This window comes from Vicugna pacos, chromosome 22 (assembly GCF_048564905.1).
Source record: "Vicugna pacos chromosome 22, VicPac4, whole genome shotgun sequence".
NCBI classification, from domain to species: Eukaryota; Metazoa; Chordata; class Mammalia; order Artiodactyla; family Camelidae; genus Vicugna; species Vicugna pacos.
The window spans coordinates 1,295,202-1,313,368 of NC_133008.1; the positions used below are offsets into that span (position 1 = coordinate 1,295,202).

An 18,167-nucleotide genomic window follows, 5' to 3' on the forward strand; every position below is an offset into this window, starting at 1 on the left:
CTTGTAAAAAATTGTTGCCTAGAGCCTGAAATACACAGGAGAGCTTATTCTGAAGCTCTGACCTTTAAGGATATTTAACACTTTTTCATTCATTAAAAGATAGCAAATTGCAGAATAGAAAATAACGTTTGTTTTGTTGGAGATTTACAGGGATCTGACCCACGCAGATAGCTGTAAGAACAAAGGATTCTAACAAGAAGGAATTCCTACACTAAGAAGTTTGCAACAACCAAGCGCGTAGGAAAGGAGCCTGAATTGTGACTTGGGGAGATGGTTTTCCAGAACATTTGTTTGCCAACTAGGTCTACAGAAACTTGCTATTCCAAGCCCCAACATCTGGTTTCCAAACTTATTGGCCTGTCCTGCACTGAGGAGAATGAATTTGGACTTGGTAACACTCCTATCTACCTAGAAAGCTGGGCACTGGAGCTGAGTGTTATGGAAACAGGCCAGCCAAGAAACAAGCACCAATCGGAGTGTTGGAGTACTCAGAATTATTATGCCGGCGGGCTCAGAGGGGCTTCTGCTCCGAAGTTCTCAGCACCTCCAAGACGTGCACATGAGGTTTTAAATACTTCAATACAAGTAAGGGGATATTAGCCAATAAGACTTAAAGAACAAAAAGCAAGGAATCAGTACACTGGAGCTTATCAATTTGTAATAGATCACGTTACTGACACTTGTTGAGCTTGGAATTACGAGTTAGGTTGTTAGGCCAATAAACTGACACTAAACTTCAGATTTACGGTAGCCCAGCAGAACTTAGATCAGTAAACCGACACTTATCACACTTAGATTTGTGACTTAGCTTGTTAGCCCAGCTGGACTTTTCCTTCACATGAGGACAGCTCTCCCACCCCCAGGAAACCACTGTGAGCCCTTGATGTTTCCACTAGGGTGGGGTATGGTTTACCCAGGAGGGATGGGGACTATGCACCAACACTCAGGCAGTCTGCTCTGTCTGGGGCTCTGATCTTGTACCACACCACTCCCCCCAGCCCAACACCTGGGACAGTGGAGCTAAGGCAGTGATCCTTCCTGCCTGTTTCCCAGCGTGTAAAAGGGGAATATGTGCTCTTCCCAAGGAACTTCTGAGCGACAACACCTGCGGGTGCTTGGTTCTCAGAGCAACAGAAAACCCAGCTCCGCATGGGGGCAACGGGTGTGATCCCCGTAGTGTTTCTGCAGAAGCATCTGATGGAGGGCTGGATCAGGGAGGTAAAACATGAGCTGCGGGACTTGAACGGTTACAGAAGGGTACAGAGGTAGGTGTGCCATCTCAGGGTGCCCTAGAGGTAAAGCTTTTTCTCTCCAACTCCGCTACGACACTCCCCTATCCAGACCCATCCCTTCTCTGCTCTTCCTGTCCATCTGTATCCCTCCACTTTTCCCCTCTTCTCCACCCGCTCCCATCTTCTCCCTCCCTCGCTGTCCCACCTTCTCTCGCTGAATCCAGAGAGGATCCATGTCCCTCCTGCGCATGCGCTGTCGGTGCCTGGTGGTCCGCTGGTTCGAAGCTCCATGTCCAAGCCGGGGATTGGCCCCAAATGCTTCTCAACTCCGTCGCCCGTTAGGCCTTTGGTTCCTGCCTGGCGCCGGGGCTTCTGGCTGTGGAAGTGCAAGGTGGGGGGCTCCCGGGAAAGGGTTCAGGCGGCTTCGGGAGGGTGATCCGCCTTTCACAGCCCCCAAGGGCGCCAGTCAGCCCGTGTTCAGCTGAATTTCTCTGGCCAGACCCTTCTGACAGCACCACCTGCCCCGGCGCCCCGGCCACAGCTGTCCAGGTCCAGGTGTGCGCCTGCCACCTCTCACGCAGCCGGGATCCCCTCAGTCCACGGCTGGCGTCCCCTTCCCCTCTCCCGCCCGCGAGTCCTCTCCTCCCGGGCTTCCTCTCCTCGGTCGCCTGCCCGTCCCCACCAATGGGCGGGCTGTTTCCCGGGCGGGCGTGGTCTGCGGACCTGGACGGGAGCGGGCGGCTTATGCTGGTGCTGGGGCTGGCCTCCGAGCGGGGCTGCAGCCCGCACCCCCCCTTTCCCTCCCCCCTAGGGCTGCCCTCCTTTCCCTTTCACCCTCCCTCAGGACCAGCTCAGTGGCGTGTGTGCTGCTCCCCGGGCTGAGAGCCTCTGGCTGTAGCGCCCAGCTTCACCTGGTGGAGTCGGGAAAAGGGAGCATCAGTGCTGAGCAAGCTTCTGTCTCCTCCCTCAGTGTTTCTGCCGCAGGTAAGTACCTTGAACACTTTCAGGTGTTATGATGGCGGTGCTTGTTGATGTCACGTGTTTTTATAGTGAGAGGGATTAACAGTGGTGAAAGCAGGGCTTGGTTCTGTTAAAAATGAGCTGAAGGCATGAAGCTGTGATATCCTCCTTCCTTCCCTCTCCAAGGGTGAAACGTGTGACCGTCGATTTTAAAAAGACAGTTACAGTCCCTAACTAGCCCAGCCCAGCTAGTGTGTGTTAACAGGAACAGCATCACCAGAGGCCTTGGAGACCCAGGGATATTGCAGTCCTAAAGAACTCCTGGCACAGTTTGGTTTGTATTGGTTTTTTGTTTTTCTTAAATTGTGGGACAGACTAGTGGTATAAAAAGAAAAATATTTGTCAAGAAATATTTTTTCATATAACAGCGTTATTGTGATATAGTTCACACACCATGAATTCCATCCATTTAAATGGTAAAATTCAGCAGCTTTTAGCATATTCACAGTTGTGCAACCATTATTATTCCAGAACGTTTTTATCACTTCAGAAAGAGCAGTGGAAATTAATGACCTATCCACCCCTCCCCAGTGGTGGTTCTAAAGAAATTTCTTGGCTAATCTTGACCATAAATTCACTTGTTACATTCCAAGAAAAATCTGGTAGGAATTCTAATCAGAATTGCAATGAATCTGTCTATCAAAACAGGAAGAATTAACGTCTTTATGGCACAAACTTCTTCTACCCATGAATATATTTCGGACCCTATATTTTCCTCTGTCCAGAGCCTGGCCCATGGGAAGTCCTCACTACTTGTTGGGCTTGTGAATGATGAGATTCTATACATCGTTAGTTGCAGCTGTAGCCTTTCACAGAAGAGAAAAGAAACCTCAGTGAAACAAGTGACTCTCTGATGGTCAGAAAGAGTGACAGCCATTGCTGGAGTGATCCAGTGGACTTGGTGTTTGCAACCAGAATTCTCCACCACCTACAGCTAAGGGGATTAGAGTGTTCTTTTATTTTTTCTTAATGGCGTTGCTTTTATTTTTACTTATTTTTTAAATTATTTTTTATTTAAGTGTAGTCAATTTACAATGTTAGTTTCAGGTGTACAGCAGAGATTCAGTTATAAACATATGCATATGTATATACATATGTTTTAGATTGTTTTTAGTATAACTCATTACAAGAAATTGAATATAGTTCCCTGTGTTATATAGCAGGTCCTTGTCATTTATTTTATATTTACTAATTTGTATCTGTTAATCCCCCCTTCCCTGCCTGCTAAACACAGTTTACTTTCTATGTTCATGAGTCCATTTATAGAAGCACCGTTTTTCCTAGTAATATATGCTCTTTGGCTGCTTTCAGTTTCAGTAATTCCATCTTATCTGTGGGCGCTTTTCTTCTGGTGGCCGTTATGTGGTTTGCACACGTGGTAATAGAGATCTTTATTTGGGAGAACTCCAGGTCTCGTGTAGTCCCTGGTACAGAATGCCCACTGAATTGATGATTGAACTGGGAAAAAAGCACAGTAAATGCTGGAATTTCCACTATGGTTGAGAATTCCAGGTTTCAATAACCTGTTTAGACAACCTTAATATTGGCTGCACCCATACTGGGTAATTTGGTGGAAATTCATGGTATGGTGGTGTAGAGACGGGGCCTTATATTCTTCTTCTCTTTCTATTTTCTAACACTCATTCTCCTGGGCCTTCCAGATCCTCCCCCAGAAGTGCCCAGGGCTGGCTTGGTGCTGCACTGAGGCAATATTTGTTAATAACGCCCTTTCCTCTTCTCCTCTGAGCCTCCGTTTCTTTCTGTGCACAATGAGCGCTTAGAGTAGATAAATACTTTTCAGTTTCTTTTAAAGCCATGTTTCCTTTGAGAAACAGAAAATGCAAATATCTCCTCTCAACCCAACCCTTTAGATTTTGGTATGTCCTCCAAGGAGTGACATAGCTCTTTGTGAAAAATTGATGTGATTTTGATTGCAGGTGACACAGAAAAGACTCTTCAGAGATTTATTGCAGGGAGAGGGCAGGAAAGAGGCAGTATGTGACACTTTCTAGTGTGAGCAACGGAGCAGGGACTTGGATTTAAATACGGTGTCTGACGTGGCCTCTCTCTAATCTTGTAGAATGTGATAAACTTCTCTACCTCAGTTTCTTGATGTGTCAAGTTGGGGTGATAATATTTTAAGGCTTCTGTGAAACATTATACAAATAAGACATTTGTGTCTCGGTAGAAACAAGATCTGCTAGGGATTCAGGGATTTGTTTAAAAAAAATTCTTGTCCATAGCACTCTGTCTGTGTGTATTTAGACGTTCCTGGAGGGTGAGGGTGAGTCTAAAGTCCATTGTGGGACAGGTGGCCCATATTTCTCCATGTCCCAGTTTACCCCCTACTCCCCAGTCCTCTTCCTCAGTCCAGGATGAAGTTCCCTAGTAGATTTACACAGAGGTCTTGTGGAAATGGCTTTTCATTTTATTGTTTCACCAAGAAGGGCTGCCATCATGATCTCTCTGGTCAGGTTTTGAAGGGCTGCCATCATGATATCTGGTAAGAATTCTATGCAATTTGGAGTTCCAATTTAATGAAAAGAAAAAAATTACAAATAGAAAATTAGAACAAGGGTGGTGACAGGGGCTCTTTTAAGTGGACACCATTAGCTTTGTTAGCTTCAGGTGCTGTGGCCTGTTGCCACGAGGACCCATCCTCTTGCTCTGAAGTTGGAGGGACTAGTGGGCTCAGTGGGAATGTTAACTGAGTGTATCTCATGGGCTGGGCATTGTCCTATTTGTACTGTGTGTTCCTTATTTGAGACAGTGAGCTCACCTAACCTCGATAACCTCTTTAAAATATTAGACTTTTAATTTTGAGATGTAATGTAGATTCCCATGTGGTAGTAAGAGATTATATGGAGAGGGCCTATGGGCCCTTTGCCCAGTTTTCTTAATGGTTCCATCTTGCAGTGTTGGGGTACAATTCATTACTGACTCACTAACAATTTGAGGTTTGTGTTATTGCCCTTATTTCTATTCACGATTAAACTGGGGCTTCGAGAAGCACACAGGCCTGTCCAGGTCACCCACATTGTTAATGCAGAGTCGGGTGAACGTGGGCTTGGGATTTCCAGGCAGTACCATTATGATGGTTTGTGGCAGGGAGCAGCATTCACTTTGCTTGTTTATTCATTCATTCAACAAACATTTATTGAGTAAACTCTGTGGGTCAGATGCTTTCATAGAGTTATCTGATTCTTCAGCAGTACTGAGAATCAGGTAATGTTTATATTTTTTAATCTGAGAAAATTAGCTCTGAGAGGTTATAATCCCCCCAAAGGAAGTATAACTCATAAAGGAGGGATAGAACATGTGTACAGTCACCTCCTTTTATGCAGGTGGTACCCTATGCATTTTACATTTTCAAACATCCGTAATCCAGATATATTCTTGTAAGGCAAGGCTTTTTTTTTTAATTGAAGTATAGTCAAGTTTACAATGTTGTGTCAATTGCAAGGTGTTTTTTGACTTTTGAATTAAAAAATACTTTTTCAGCTGGGTAATTAGGTGTATTTACTTGTTTCATTTTTAAAATGAGGTACTGGGGTTTGAACCCAGGACCTCGTACATGCTAAGCATATGCTCTACCAATGAACAGTACCCTCTACCCCAAGGCAAGTTTTCTTATCCATTATTAGGAAGCTTAGGAGTTCAAATAAATTGAATAGGAATCCAGATCTTTTGATCCTACTGTGGTCCTTTTCTTTATATTCTGCTGAAGGGGGTTGGGGAAGCATTTCCTTTGTTCATTTCTTTATTCAGCATTTTTGAGCAGTGACTTTGCATCAGGGCCTTGCTAGGTGCTTGGAAATAGAAAATAAGAAATGACCTTTCTCTGCAGAGGCAGGAAGCCTAGACCAAAAGCTGGGTAATGTGATCGAGCTACAGTAGCCATATGCAGACTCTGAGGACAAACTGTACCCTTGGATTTGCTTTGGCTTCCCTTGTCTTCTGACTGGTACACACCAGGTCACCGCAACCCAGATGGGCCCGTAGCACACAGCAGAGAATGTACCTCGATCTCCTCTCCCCTCTCGGCAGGGCCTGCAACATGAGCATCCCTGACTACGTGCAGTGTGCTGAGGACCACCAGACTCGTCCCGTTGTGGTCCAATCCATAGAGATCATCTCAGAGGAGAATTTCTTTTGCATCTATCAGCTACTCACCTCGGTGTGCCATATCAGCCCTTGTGGCTCCCAGTGGACACTCTGTATCCACTACAGGCACCGCTATGTGCCCGAGAATCGGTGGAGCGTCTTCCAGAAACACCCCAAGGTCGTGGGCCTTGTCACCATTACCGAATGTCTCTCTGCCAAGGCCTTCGAGAAGCTCCACATGCAGAGGAGCTGTATGGCACATCGCTTAATGACTCTCAGCTTTTTGTCTTTGTGCAGCATGGGGAGGTAGCCGAGCAGACGCGCACCGACGTTGCCTTCAATCTAAGAGTACTGCAGGGTGGTGGAGAAGAGGATCGAGGACTTCACTGAGTCACTCTTCATCTTGCTCAAGTCCAAGTGGCTGGATGGTGGCCCCAAGAATTCTGGGGACAAGATCCCCCTCCCCTGCATCCCGTTTGAGAAGGAGGACTTCATGGGACTGGACACAGACAGCAGGTAAGTTTACCTGGAAGCCAGTCCACCTTGGCTGTGTGCTGGATTGCTTCCCTACATCCAGAAAGGGATCAGCAAGGAAGAAGTCAATCTTGTAGCCAAGGGGGGATGGAGGTGCAGCCCGCCGGTTTCCAGACATTTCAAAGTGAATCCGCCTTTATTTCAGAGAGATCCTTTTAGGGTTAGTGTGGACACTTACTCCCGCTTTACAGCCAGGAACATGGTGGGACCCCTGGAGTTGCTGTCCAATAAAGTAGCCAAAGCCACTGATGCTAGGAGCACTGGGGAGGAGGCTGGACTCAGCTGAGATGTGCTGTAGGTCAAATGCACATCAGACGCTGAGGCTTGTCTAGTAAAAGTACATAAACTATCTCTTTACTTCCTATATTGATTACATGTCAAAATAATAGTATTTTACATACAGTAGATTAAGTAAGATCTGTTCTTAAAATCACATTCTAGTATTTGTTTTTTGTTTGTTGGTTTGTTTCTTTGTTTCAAATTTTAAACGTGGCAACTGGGAAACTTTCTTTACATGGCTCTCATTTCATTTCTGTTGGGCAGCCTGTCCTGGTACATGCTCATCCCTTTGCTTATAGATGAGATGCTGAGCCCCGAGAGGCAGAACGAGGCGCTGGTTGAGCTGCGGCTGGAGCCGCTGTCACCTGCCTCCCAGGCCCAGCACCTTTTCAGCTCAGGCCGTCTCTTCCTGCCCGACAGCCACCATGCCAAGTTAGGACATCAGAAACACCGCCAGGGACTTCCTAATGAACTCCTTATGCAGGGAAAGGCGTATCACGGTGTATGGGACAGAGCAGGGAAATGTTCATTCCCACTTTGTCCCTGTGATTAAGTCAATGGCCCCACTTTGCCTCGGAAGTACAGATGAGCTCTTCTGGGCTGCCTACCCCCCACCTTCTGCTCTGTTTCCCCATATATCTATCGTGTTGTCCCTCGGGCTGAAGAGGGTGAGATGCCTTTGCCGAGACGTGGTCCCCCTTTGCTGGCCTGAGTGAGGGAAGCTGTGTCCCCACGGCCTACGGCCTCGGTCCTTGAGTCTGGAGAGGGCTCATGGTGGTCCCACAGGTGGCGGTCAGAAGACCTGGCATGTGCTACCGGGCCCGCTTTGGAGGTGGTGCTCTGTGATTCTTGAACTTACCTAAGATCAGATCCTACTTTCTGGTTGTTGGTAAGTTGGAGGAGAAGATGCTAGAGAATTAATAAAAAGAATGTCTAGACCAGCCCTGTGAGTGAGAAGCACAGGGGACACTAGTCCCACCTGCGAGAGCCCACCTAGCAGGCTCTGGATGAATTTTCTGTTCCTCCCCGGAAATACCTCTATGGCTTAAGGAAGAGGAGAGGCATGTCGTGGCCATGATCTGTACTTGTCCTCACAGGGCCCTGTGATCTACATGCCCGCACTCCCCATCTGCTTCTTGGAGATGAGTTGACATGTTTAGGAGCCTGGGCACTGCTGAGGGCATAGCTCCCAGCACTGTGCTACACAGAGTCTGGCTCTGTTCACCTCACCTGTCAACTCCTGCTGAGGCCCCAGACATTAGTCAAGGTAGGTGCATCAGCGAAACCTAAGCAGGGACCACCTTCTACCCCTGGACAGAGTGGTGAGTGAGCAGTGGAAGCCTGGAGCCCTGCCCCAGCCCCCACGCCAGTGCCACTTCTTTGTCATAGGAGGCACTGGTGACATTTTTGCTCAACAAATGCTTGTCTCTGAGTCTGCAGACCCACCAGAGAATGCCAGCTTGTTTTTGCCTTTTGAAGTCTGCCCTTGGGACTTGGCGGAGTAGCCGGATGTGTACTTAGCCCACAGTGGTTCAGCGCATTGAACCTGCCTCCTTGTGGGTCTGTCTATTGTGGTACCATAAGGGCTCAGCCAGCATCTGAACGTCATTGAGATAACGCGGCCAGTGAGCTAGGGTCAAGCACATTCTCCTCCAGTCACTTTTACTCCATTGTTTCTTTTACTATTCCACAGTCATTAATTTTTTAAACAATGCTTTGGTGCAGGAGCAGAGCCTCATTCTCTCCTGCTACTCTTGGTGGAAGTGAGTAAAACGGTCCAGACTGAAATGCGACAACAATTTGTAGCTCAAAAGCTGCCTAGACGCTTGTAGGTCGAATTTTGGTTAGGGGAGCTGAACACGTTGTGGTCCCCCGGCAGCGCCGCTCCCCTCAGGCCCCTGCTTTCCCTTGAGCAGGAGGTGAGGTTGGGCCTCACCATCCCCGTGTCCCTGGCCTCACACACTCACATAAATTCTTGTATATGCAGTCAAAATCATTTTTGTTCTTGTGTGATTCTAATTTTCTCTTGTTCCTCTTTTCCTTTTTCTTTACTCCTTTTTCACTTGTACTGCCCAGTGAGCATGTTGTTGCTTCTGAAAATGTGGGCTGTGCACACCCTGCATTGGAAATAGTCAGATTGCCGTCCGTACAGTCTCCATCGCTTTAAAAAGCAACAACTTAACAGCTGTTTTGATCCATCTATTATCTTAGTCATTTTTTATTTTCTAATTTTTTGGAATATTTGCTTTGTTAGCTCATCACCCACTGGTGTTTGATACCTGTTGAAATCCTTGCTTTTGAGGAACATGTTTGGTCCTCCTTTTATTTGGTGACAAATGCGCCCTTATTAAATTTGTTTGATTGTTTTGAAGAAGTAAGATGCGAATTGATTTTGTCGGCTGCTCAGGGATTCTTTTCATGGAGTATTTAAACTTGTAAGGTCAAACTCTGCAGCATTTTGCTCGATTCCTGCTTTTACACAAACGTGCTCGGCACGCGGTTCCTGGCTGTCGCTGTGTGACGTGTGTGACGGCGCTTCCTGGCCGGCGGTCACTGGTGAGGAAGTGGCCGCCATGGAGGTGACAGCTGCAGGGGACGCTGTTGGAGGAAGCGGTCACCGTTTGGTTCTTTAATTTTTTTTTTTTGCATTCAACTTCCCCGTGCCATTTACTTTACTTTGCCTTCATAAAGGGGCAGAATTGGGTCTAAAATCCATGACACTATTTGTTCCCTTTACGAGGCTGGTTTTTCTGGGTATCAGGACAACATGACCTTCTCCTAAGTAGCTGGCTCACCTGGATCTGTTGGACATAGGGACAGCTAAAAGGGCCATAGCTTCCTCTCTGCTTCAGCCAGTGGGCATTCAGAGCTGGGTCTGTGGTTTGCCTCAGCAGCCGTGCAGACCTCCCTGCCCCGGCCTTTACTTTTAACCCATGTTGGCAGTAAAGAGTTGAATCCGTTTCTGTTGCAGCTGACATCCACCACTGACAGCCGTGTCGTTAGTTTGTGGTAGTCAGTCTCCAACACCCCAGACAACCGTGAAGGAAGATGATTTGGCCGACCTAGGACCTTGGATTCTCACCCTCACCATGGTTCATCTCACCCGGTGGAAGGGTGTGGCCACCACCATCATGCTGACCATGAGGCCTTGTTTCTCCTTTCATGCTCTGGTCCAAATGTGGACACTTCATTTTTCACTGAATTTGTCTCGCTTGAGACAGGCCAGAATATCTGAATGAGTCCATCACATTCTGGGTGGGGAACAGAACAGAAGTAAGTGTCGCAAGTAGATGGAGTCTAGGCTGTCCGGGTTGGCAAATGCAGGCTGGGATCTGTGATGGCTGGGCTGTACACTGGACACAGGCCTTTCCCGTGGCTCCTGAGAGCCCAGGAGTTGGAGTGATAACAGCCTTGCGTGGGTTCCCCCATCCTCATCTGCTCATTGCCAAGTGTGTCTGCTAATTAGGAGCTCCCCCAGACCTCGGGCCCTTCAAAGCTCAGACCATGGGAGAACCTTGAGTCCCTTCTCCTGGACATCCTGTGTGAGAATCCACTGCCTTCTGAGGTGAACAGCCGCAGGAGATGCCTCCCCCTTCAGGGAGCACCCTACGGAGGACTGTTAGTGCACCATGCTGTGAGCTTGTGTGTTTCCGGCCATGGTCCCTACAGAACTACAGTTGAGATGGGCTTATTGATGGAAATAACAGGACTGATTCCAGGGCAGGGCCTGGGGGAGGGAACAGTGGAAATTGAATGTGACCTCAGACACCTCGGTGGGTGCTGGGGCTGTTACTAAAATGGGGAGTCTGGGAGATACCTGCCAGGAATGGAATTCTAGAGTAAATGGTGGACATGAGGCATTTTTAAGATGCCATTTGTCATCCACATTAGGAATTCAAAGAGGCACTCGGGTCGATGAGCCTGGGGCTCAGGTGAAGGAGCCGGACTAGAGATACACGTTGGGAGTCGTCATTCTTAGCTGGTGTTCACAGCCTTGCATGTGAATTAGATCATCTCGAGAGCTGCAGACTGAGGCTGAGGGGGGTCAGGGCTGTGTCTTGGTTGGAGGAAAGCCCAGACCATACAGCTTTGGTGTGTCAGTCAGTGGCGTTTGCCATTTTCAAAGCAATGCCAGTTATCCTTAAGGGGCCAGGGGCTGGGCAGGGCCAGCCAGGAAGAAATCTGAAGGGAGGGTCGTGGCCACGTGTGCGTCTTGGGAAGGTGCAGAGTCTGCAGGGTACGGGAGGGTAGACTCCTCAGATGCTAGAGTTGCAGTGAGGAATGGGGAGAAGTTAGTCACAATCACCTGTGAGGGAGGGAGGGAGGTCTAGGGAGCCCCACCTTACCGGACTCGCTTTCCCATGAACAGAAGGCAGTCAGACAGAGGATCTGAGGTGAGAAGGGATGGGCACTGGGAGGGGAGCCAACCTGGAGAATGGTGCTTGCAAAATTCTGGAATAGTCTCCCTGAAAAATAGAGTTAAAAATACCCAGACTCTTAAGAACATTGTTAGTGACTTGGGAGGAGGCAGTTGTTTTTCTGGCCTCCTAAGGGTAAGGCATGTATCCAGGGATACACAGAAGATACGGGCAGTCTGTTCCGGGGGCTTGATCGTTACCGGGGGAACAGTGCAAGTTTAAAGGGGGAAAAGGGCAGCCGAGGGAAACTAGCCAGGCCCCGTGTCAGGTACCAGTCGGCCGCCCTACTTGCGTGTTGCATTCACATCCATGCCTCCCAGGTGGGCGCTGACAGCCCCCTTTTGGGGATTGGGAAGCCTTCTCAGAGGGGTTAAAGAATTGGTCCATTTAGTGACTAGTAAATGATGTAGCAGGATTCAAGCAGGGCCTTGTCAGAATTCAAGGGCATGTTCTCTCTACTGTTTCCAGTACTTCCCTGTTATACCTGGAATGGTGAAGTGGGTCAGTTTTGGAGCCTTTCAGAAAAAGTATGATTTAAGCGCCTCTGGACTGGTTCACAAAGCTCAGCATTCTTTGATGGTTCTGAAGCACGCAGTGATTTTCGCCCCAGAGAGGTAACGTCTAACTCCTTTGATGATGACGTGGTTGCAAATGGTGTACAGGTGCAAAACCAGACTTTGCAGCTTCTGAAGGGAAACTCTCCAGTTCTCCCTTGGTCGGCTTTCTTCCTCGGGATGTATCTGTGCTGCAGCATAGGCCTGAGCTTTCCATATGGAGTGAGAGTTTAATATCCGATGTTAGCATAAAATGGTCAGATGAAGAAAATCGACGTTGACAATTTATTTTTGGGTTTCATTAGTCAAAATATACTATCAGTTAATGGCCCATATAGCAAATGAAATTGAGTACAGGACATTGCATTTCTTACTTTCTATTTAGAGTTCTCTTACAGAATAATGTTGCCTGCTTTGGAACATCAGCTCCACCACTCACGGCACCTATCAGTGTGTTGGTGTGATTGCATTTACAGAGTGAATGTAATCTGGGCTTCCTCAGCCCCAAACACTTCAGTGCAGAATCACGGGCTGTAGACGTCTGTTAGTCACGCAAATACTTCTAAAATTATATGATTCCAGAAAAGAAAGAAGAGAGAGAGAGAGATTGCCTTTATCAAAGTTCCTTTCAGTTCTAACTGAAAACTGTTGTTGAGCAGCTCTGGTTTCCTTTGGATAAGAATATATACATTTCTTTGCATGTAACCTGGGTTTTGGGCTAGAACACCAAGTTCTTGCTGTCCACAAGCCACAAAAATAGTAGCCAAATTGCACACGTGTGAAATAGTTTATACTTTTTTCTGAGAAAGTATCCTTGAATTTGGGACTTGGGCTGTGATTTCTGCTTTTTGCTTCCCCCACCTGTCTTGTAATCTCTCACTCCTTCCCACGTGGTTCCCAAGTGTTCGTGGTCTCAAAGGAGCGGGCAAACACCCAGTTGGTCACCATGTACTGCTGCTATAGATAGAGCCCAGTCAAGACCTAAAGGACATTATCAGAGAGGACTTCCTGGAAGAAATGGGCTGTACATTCAGTTGTGAGGACAGAGTAAGAGTCAGCCAAGAGAAGGAGTCAAGAATGTGGCTCAGGTCGCAGGTGCAGCCCGGGCAGAGGCCTGGAGGCTTTTGGCGTGGGCACCCGTGGAGAGTGCCCTGTGTGGTCCAAGGTGGAGGGAGCCCCTGCTGGGTAGGACACTGGAGAGAGTCCGGGGTGTAGGGCTTTGGAAGAAGTTGAGTTTTACTAGAACTGACACAGTAGGCAGTGAAGGGTGTCAACAGAAGTGACCCTCAGGAAAGGTACTTCTGGTTTTGCTTCTGATATTCTACAGACCGAAGGATCGGGACGGGCGAGAGCAGGTATGTCTGTCCCTTTGAGATCCAACCCGTCATTCATTTATTCATAACACGTGCACTTCAGTGAGTCTAGGGGAGAGAGAGTGTAGCCACATAAATAAGCAAAATGTATTTGCTTCTTGAGAGCTTAGCATTGTCAGAAGTTGACTTAGCCTAGAATGTTCTAGGAAGAGAGGAACAAATTGTGGAGGTTGGAGGGAGGGAAGGCTTCCTTGGGAAACAGTCAAAATGAACCTGGAGGCAAGTGGGAAGTAGGAGCAGGTCAGGGGGCTCCTGAGGTCACTGGGGACCTATGTACTGAGATGAGGCTGGGCGAGCAGGGTCTGGGGTGGGGCTAGAACTCTACCAGGGAGCCTCTGAACTGTTTGAAGTGGGGTTGATGTAATCAAATTTGTGCTTTGGGAAGGCTGTCGTGGCTTTGTGTGTGTGTGTAGCGGGAAAGAGGTGGAGGGTGCCACCAACTGGGGGATCATTTGAAGACCATTCACAGGCTGGGATATGGGCTTCGGGGCTACTTGGGGACGGCAGGGGCAGTGTGGATGCCGGCTTTCCTTATGGGGGACTTGTTAGCGGGGCTGCCCTAGAGGCACCTTGTTGCTGGAAGAAAACTGATGGAGGCTGCCAGGTGGACATTCCTCTTCTCTCCTTCCCTGCCTAGTGTGATGATCTTAGCTCAGCCAACATTTGGAACAAAAGAGCTAATCTCCAGGGTTGCCCAGGCCTTTGTAGAGCTCCTTCGAGTGAGATCTGATAGGATTTAGGTTTGTGTTCAGATCTGGATGTTCACTTAGTTAGAAACGTCCTGTCATTTCGATTTCCATAGGGGTTTTTATTCCTGATAAAGATTGCTTTCTTGGTGAGAGGAAAATTATTACAGCTGTTGTCTTTTTCAAAAAAAATCATATGTTTTAAGAGCTTTAATATTCAAAAGAATAGGAATATATAAAATATTTAAGGAAGTCTTTGGTGTAGTTTCTTTGCTTTCTGAGCTAATGTGGAGTTAGAGCCTTTGCATTACTTAATAGCACATCCTTGTCAGTATTTAAAGAGCTGTTAGTGAGCACCCCAGGCCCCACCTCTCAAAGAATCGTTAAAGTTTGCTCTGAAATAGTGAGGTCATAAAGGTGTTGTTTTCAGAAATCAAAAGGTTTTAAATACGCACCATAGCTCCATTTATAAAATAATAATAAGTTCAAAATTAAGAAAATGGAGGATAATTGATTTTTTTAAAGCCTAAACATAAACTTTCTTGTGCTAATGTTGCAACTGGAAATTTTGAAAAGAAAAATCCTACTGCAATATCATCTACGTGGTATATATATATAAGTTTCACGTTTGAAAAGTAACTGCGCAGTGGTTTTCAAAGTCAGGAGCATTCCAGCTCAGATACTGGCAGTGATGGTTGCTGGTTTTCAATGGAAGAGCCTAAATTTGCCTTCTTAGCTTTTTTTTTTTTTGTACTGAGAAGGTTGAGTAGTGCTTTGCCAGGATGATTTTCGGGCAATTTGAGGGCAGATGTCGTGTTCCAGCAGTGAGATATTTCCATGCATTTTATTTTCTGGACATCACCAGGGCACATGTGGGGTTTGTGCCTGCAGGCTGGAATGCTGCAGGACTCCCTAATCCATCACCATTATGTCCTGGTGCTGCTCCGGTCAGTGAATGATTTTCTGTGACTTGGAGGTAATGTGGTCTGATGGTGATGATCAGACGTGCAGTTAAATGCTATTAATTGAAATAAGAGTAACCTAGAAACATTGCTCTAACAATACAGGATGAGGGAGGAGGATTGGCTGAGCTGCTTGCAGTGGGGTGTCTTCTCAGGTGACTCCCTCACCGTGATTCCTGCCAATATCTGCCCCAGCCCTGCACGGTAGTCCTGCCGAAGCAAGCAAGCACTTTGCTCAGAAACGCACTGAATTTCCTTGTGCCTCTGTTTGTTGGCTTTTTTTTGAAAGCACATTTTGCCCTTTGCTTAAATGCCATCCATGCTAGTCATCCCTTACACTCATTCTTCTGGACCTCGTCCATACATAGCTGCTGAATGGATGAACAGAATGTAGTATCTCCATGTAGTGGAACATTATTCACACGTAAGAGTGAATAAAAAAGAAAAAAAAAAGAGGAAAATGAAAAATGCCACCTGTTTTGGGAAGTCCACCCTGACTGTTCAACCCACACTTTTCCCTTTGAAACCCAATCACTTATGCTCCATTCTACTCTTTTTGATAGTACTTACCACCTTCTAATAATCTTTAATGTTTCCAAAAAAAATAAATAAATAAAGAGATGCTGATGCCACTTCAAAATATACAAGCCTTGCTAACAGCATGTTAATTGAAAGGAAGCAGACACAAACGGCCACATATTGTTGATTTCAGTGATCTGAAAAGCCCAGAAAAGGCACATGCAGAGGCAGAGAGCAGGTGATGGTTGGAAGGGGCTGGGTGGAGGGGGATTACAGGGTGAATGCTAGTGATAGGGGGATTCTTTTGGGCTGATGAAGTGTTCTGGAAATAGAAGGTGTTGAGGGCTGCACAACCGTGATTGTGCAGAAGACTGCTGAGCGCTGTGTCTGGGAGTGCCTGTTGTTGGGTCATCTTTATTTTGTTCACATCCTGCAATGTGAAGGGCCATCTTCTGCTGTGGTCATTCTACTCCTGTGAGTGGTGAGGGTCAGAGACTTTGTAGAGTCCTGTTTCTTTTCTCCCTCTGGCTGAGTGTAGGCAAATAAATTTAAGCCAGAGAAATTGCTCCATCTGCAGAAATGTCTTTCAGTTTTGCCTGGTGTAAAAATCTTGAGAGCTTTTAACCGTTGAGGCTAGTCTGTGGGGGTAAATAGCCTATGAAGCCTGGGTGAGCCCGGGAAGAGCCGCGCTTCCCTCCCAGACACGGGTGGGGATTTCACCCCCTTTCAGGCAGTGAAGGGCCCAGACCCGTGGGCAGACTTGACAATCGTGAATATTTACGTGTATCCGCTGCTTCATCTTGGATATTAATTTCAAGCTGAGTCAGTTTGTGGCGGCAGCCTCATCCTACAACAGGAATTTATAGTATCTGCTCTTTGAGGTGAAGACCTGACAGACTTGATTATTTAACAGTCTGCTTTGAATTGATATCTCAGATTCCTTTGTCAAAAGCAAAACAGCAGAAATACAGACGTCCTTTAATTCCAATGTGGCCTGGAACGGGTTTAGTGTCTGTGCCTCAGTGGCCTTATCTGCGGGTGGGGAAGATGATAACAGTGCTTCCCTCAGAGGAGCTGGTGAGGGGAGTGTGAGAAGCACAAATGGAGGACTTACACGAGATGCTCATAAATGACCGAATTTAGTGCTCTCCGCCTGGTGAGGCCTTAGGGGCAGAGATGTCAGAACAGAGCAGTCCTAGCCGGAGCTCGATACGTGATCGTAGCTGTTATGATCAGTATCACCACTGTGGGTTATCAGGTAGTTTTAAGACTTGGTAATATGATTTCATGAATAATGTTAAAAGACTAGACATCTCAGATCCAGTTTACATAGTCCTCAAGATTTCTTCTGAGAATTGGATGGTTTCTTCCCCATCTTAAATCTGAGATGAGTCTCTAAAAATTTCCGTATTCCTCCATCCTTTTGCTTTAATTCTCTATTTCTTAAAAAACAAAGTTTTTAGATGGAGTTACTGGGGACTGAACTGAGGGCCTCATGCATGCTAAGTACATACTCTCCCAAATGAGGTATAATCTCTTCCCTGATTTTTTTTTAAATTTACATCTTAATTTTCAGAGGTTAGAGGCCTCTAATTATTTTTCTGGAGACTTGTCCATGAACCTGTAAATCTACAATTAATGGACAAATTTTGGTTTATTAAAAAAAATCTATAGAATATTCTGCAGTCCATCCAAAAGGAAATGCTCATGGACTTAGAATGTTTCTCCTTTAAGGTGATTTCTCCTGTTTGGTCGAGCTTAATTTGTTAACAGCCATCCTCATCATCATAATGACCAAACTTGCTGTGAGTGGACGCCTAACTGAGGCTAAAATGCTTTGCTCATGTTTTACTTCATAGCAAGTGTTTGATTGTAGGTATCAGTGTCTCCTTTTTTGTAGCTGAGGGATTGAGAGATGGGTCAGCTTGCCCCAAATCACACGCAGCTGGCGGTGGCTAGCTCGATGCTGGAATCCAGGCTGCACAGGATGAATTCTCAATTGCTCCTCTAATCAGCTTCCCGTTGAGTGTTTTCCCGAACTCCTGTGAGCCCATAAATGACCGATTTTAGCTATGTCAGCCTGATGAGGTCTTCAAAGGAGAGACACCAGTGAGAATGAGAGGCAGAGTGGCATAAATTAAAATTGTACATTTTCACAAATGTTTTATTCTCAGGTAATGACTTTAAAGGTAATATTTTTTTAATTTAGTGCTTTGTGAGAACTAAAAACAAAACATTTAAAATAATTATTGTGCAAGAGAGAAGTGGTCTTTGAAAGTCCAACTGTTGCTAATGATGTTACTTGTTTTTTCTAGTGGTGCTTATTTACTGAAAAATTTCCAAACACTGAATTTGTTTTATGTAGTCTTAGTATGAAAGAAAAGTTTGTCAGTGAGTATTGTAAGTAAAATCCTTACTCTTTTCTTTCCTGATGATGAATATCTTAGTTGTTTACATGGCTTAAGTATATTTCGTCATTTGTGAAA

At 46.3% G+C, this 18,167-nt stretch overlaps 1 protein-coding gene across 1 annotated transcript in view; it reads left to right on the top strand.

Annotated features, from left to right (window-relative positions):
• Positions 1 to 1,278: 1,278 nt before the first annotated feature.
• Positions 1,279 to 18,167, top strand: part of LOC140688316 (uncharacterized) — a 224,649-nt gene continuing 207,760 nt past the window's right edge. Inside the window, exons 1-3 of the mRNA XM_072946940.1 lie at positions 1,279 to 1,623; positions 2,077 to 2,216; positions 6,654 to 6,872. Of these exons, the coding sequence (XP_072803041.1) occupies positions 1,466 to 1,623; positions 2,077 to 2,216; positions 6,654 to 6,872 (517 nt within the window). The 5' untranslated portion in view covers positions 1,279 to 1,465. The remainder of the gene's footprint in view (positions 1,624 to 2,076; positions 2,217 to 6,653; positions 6,873 to 18,167) is intronic.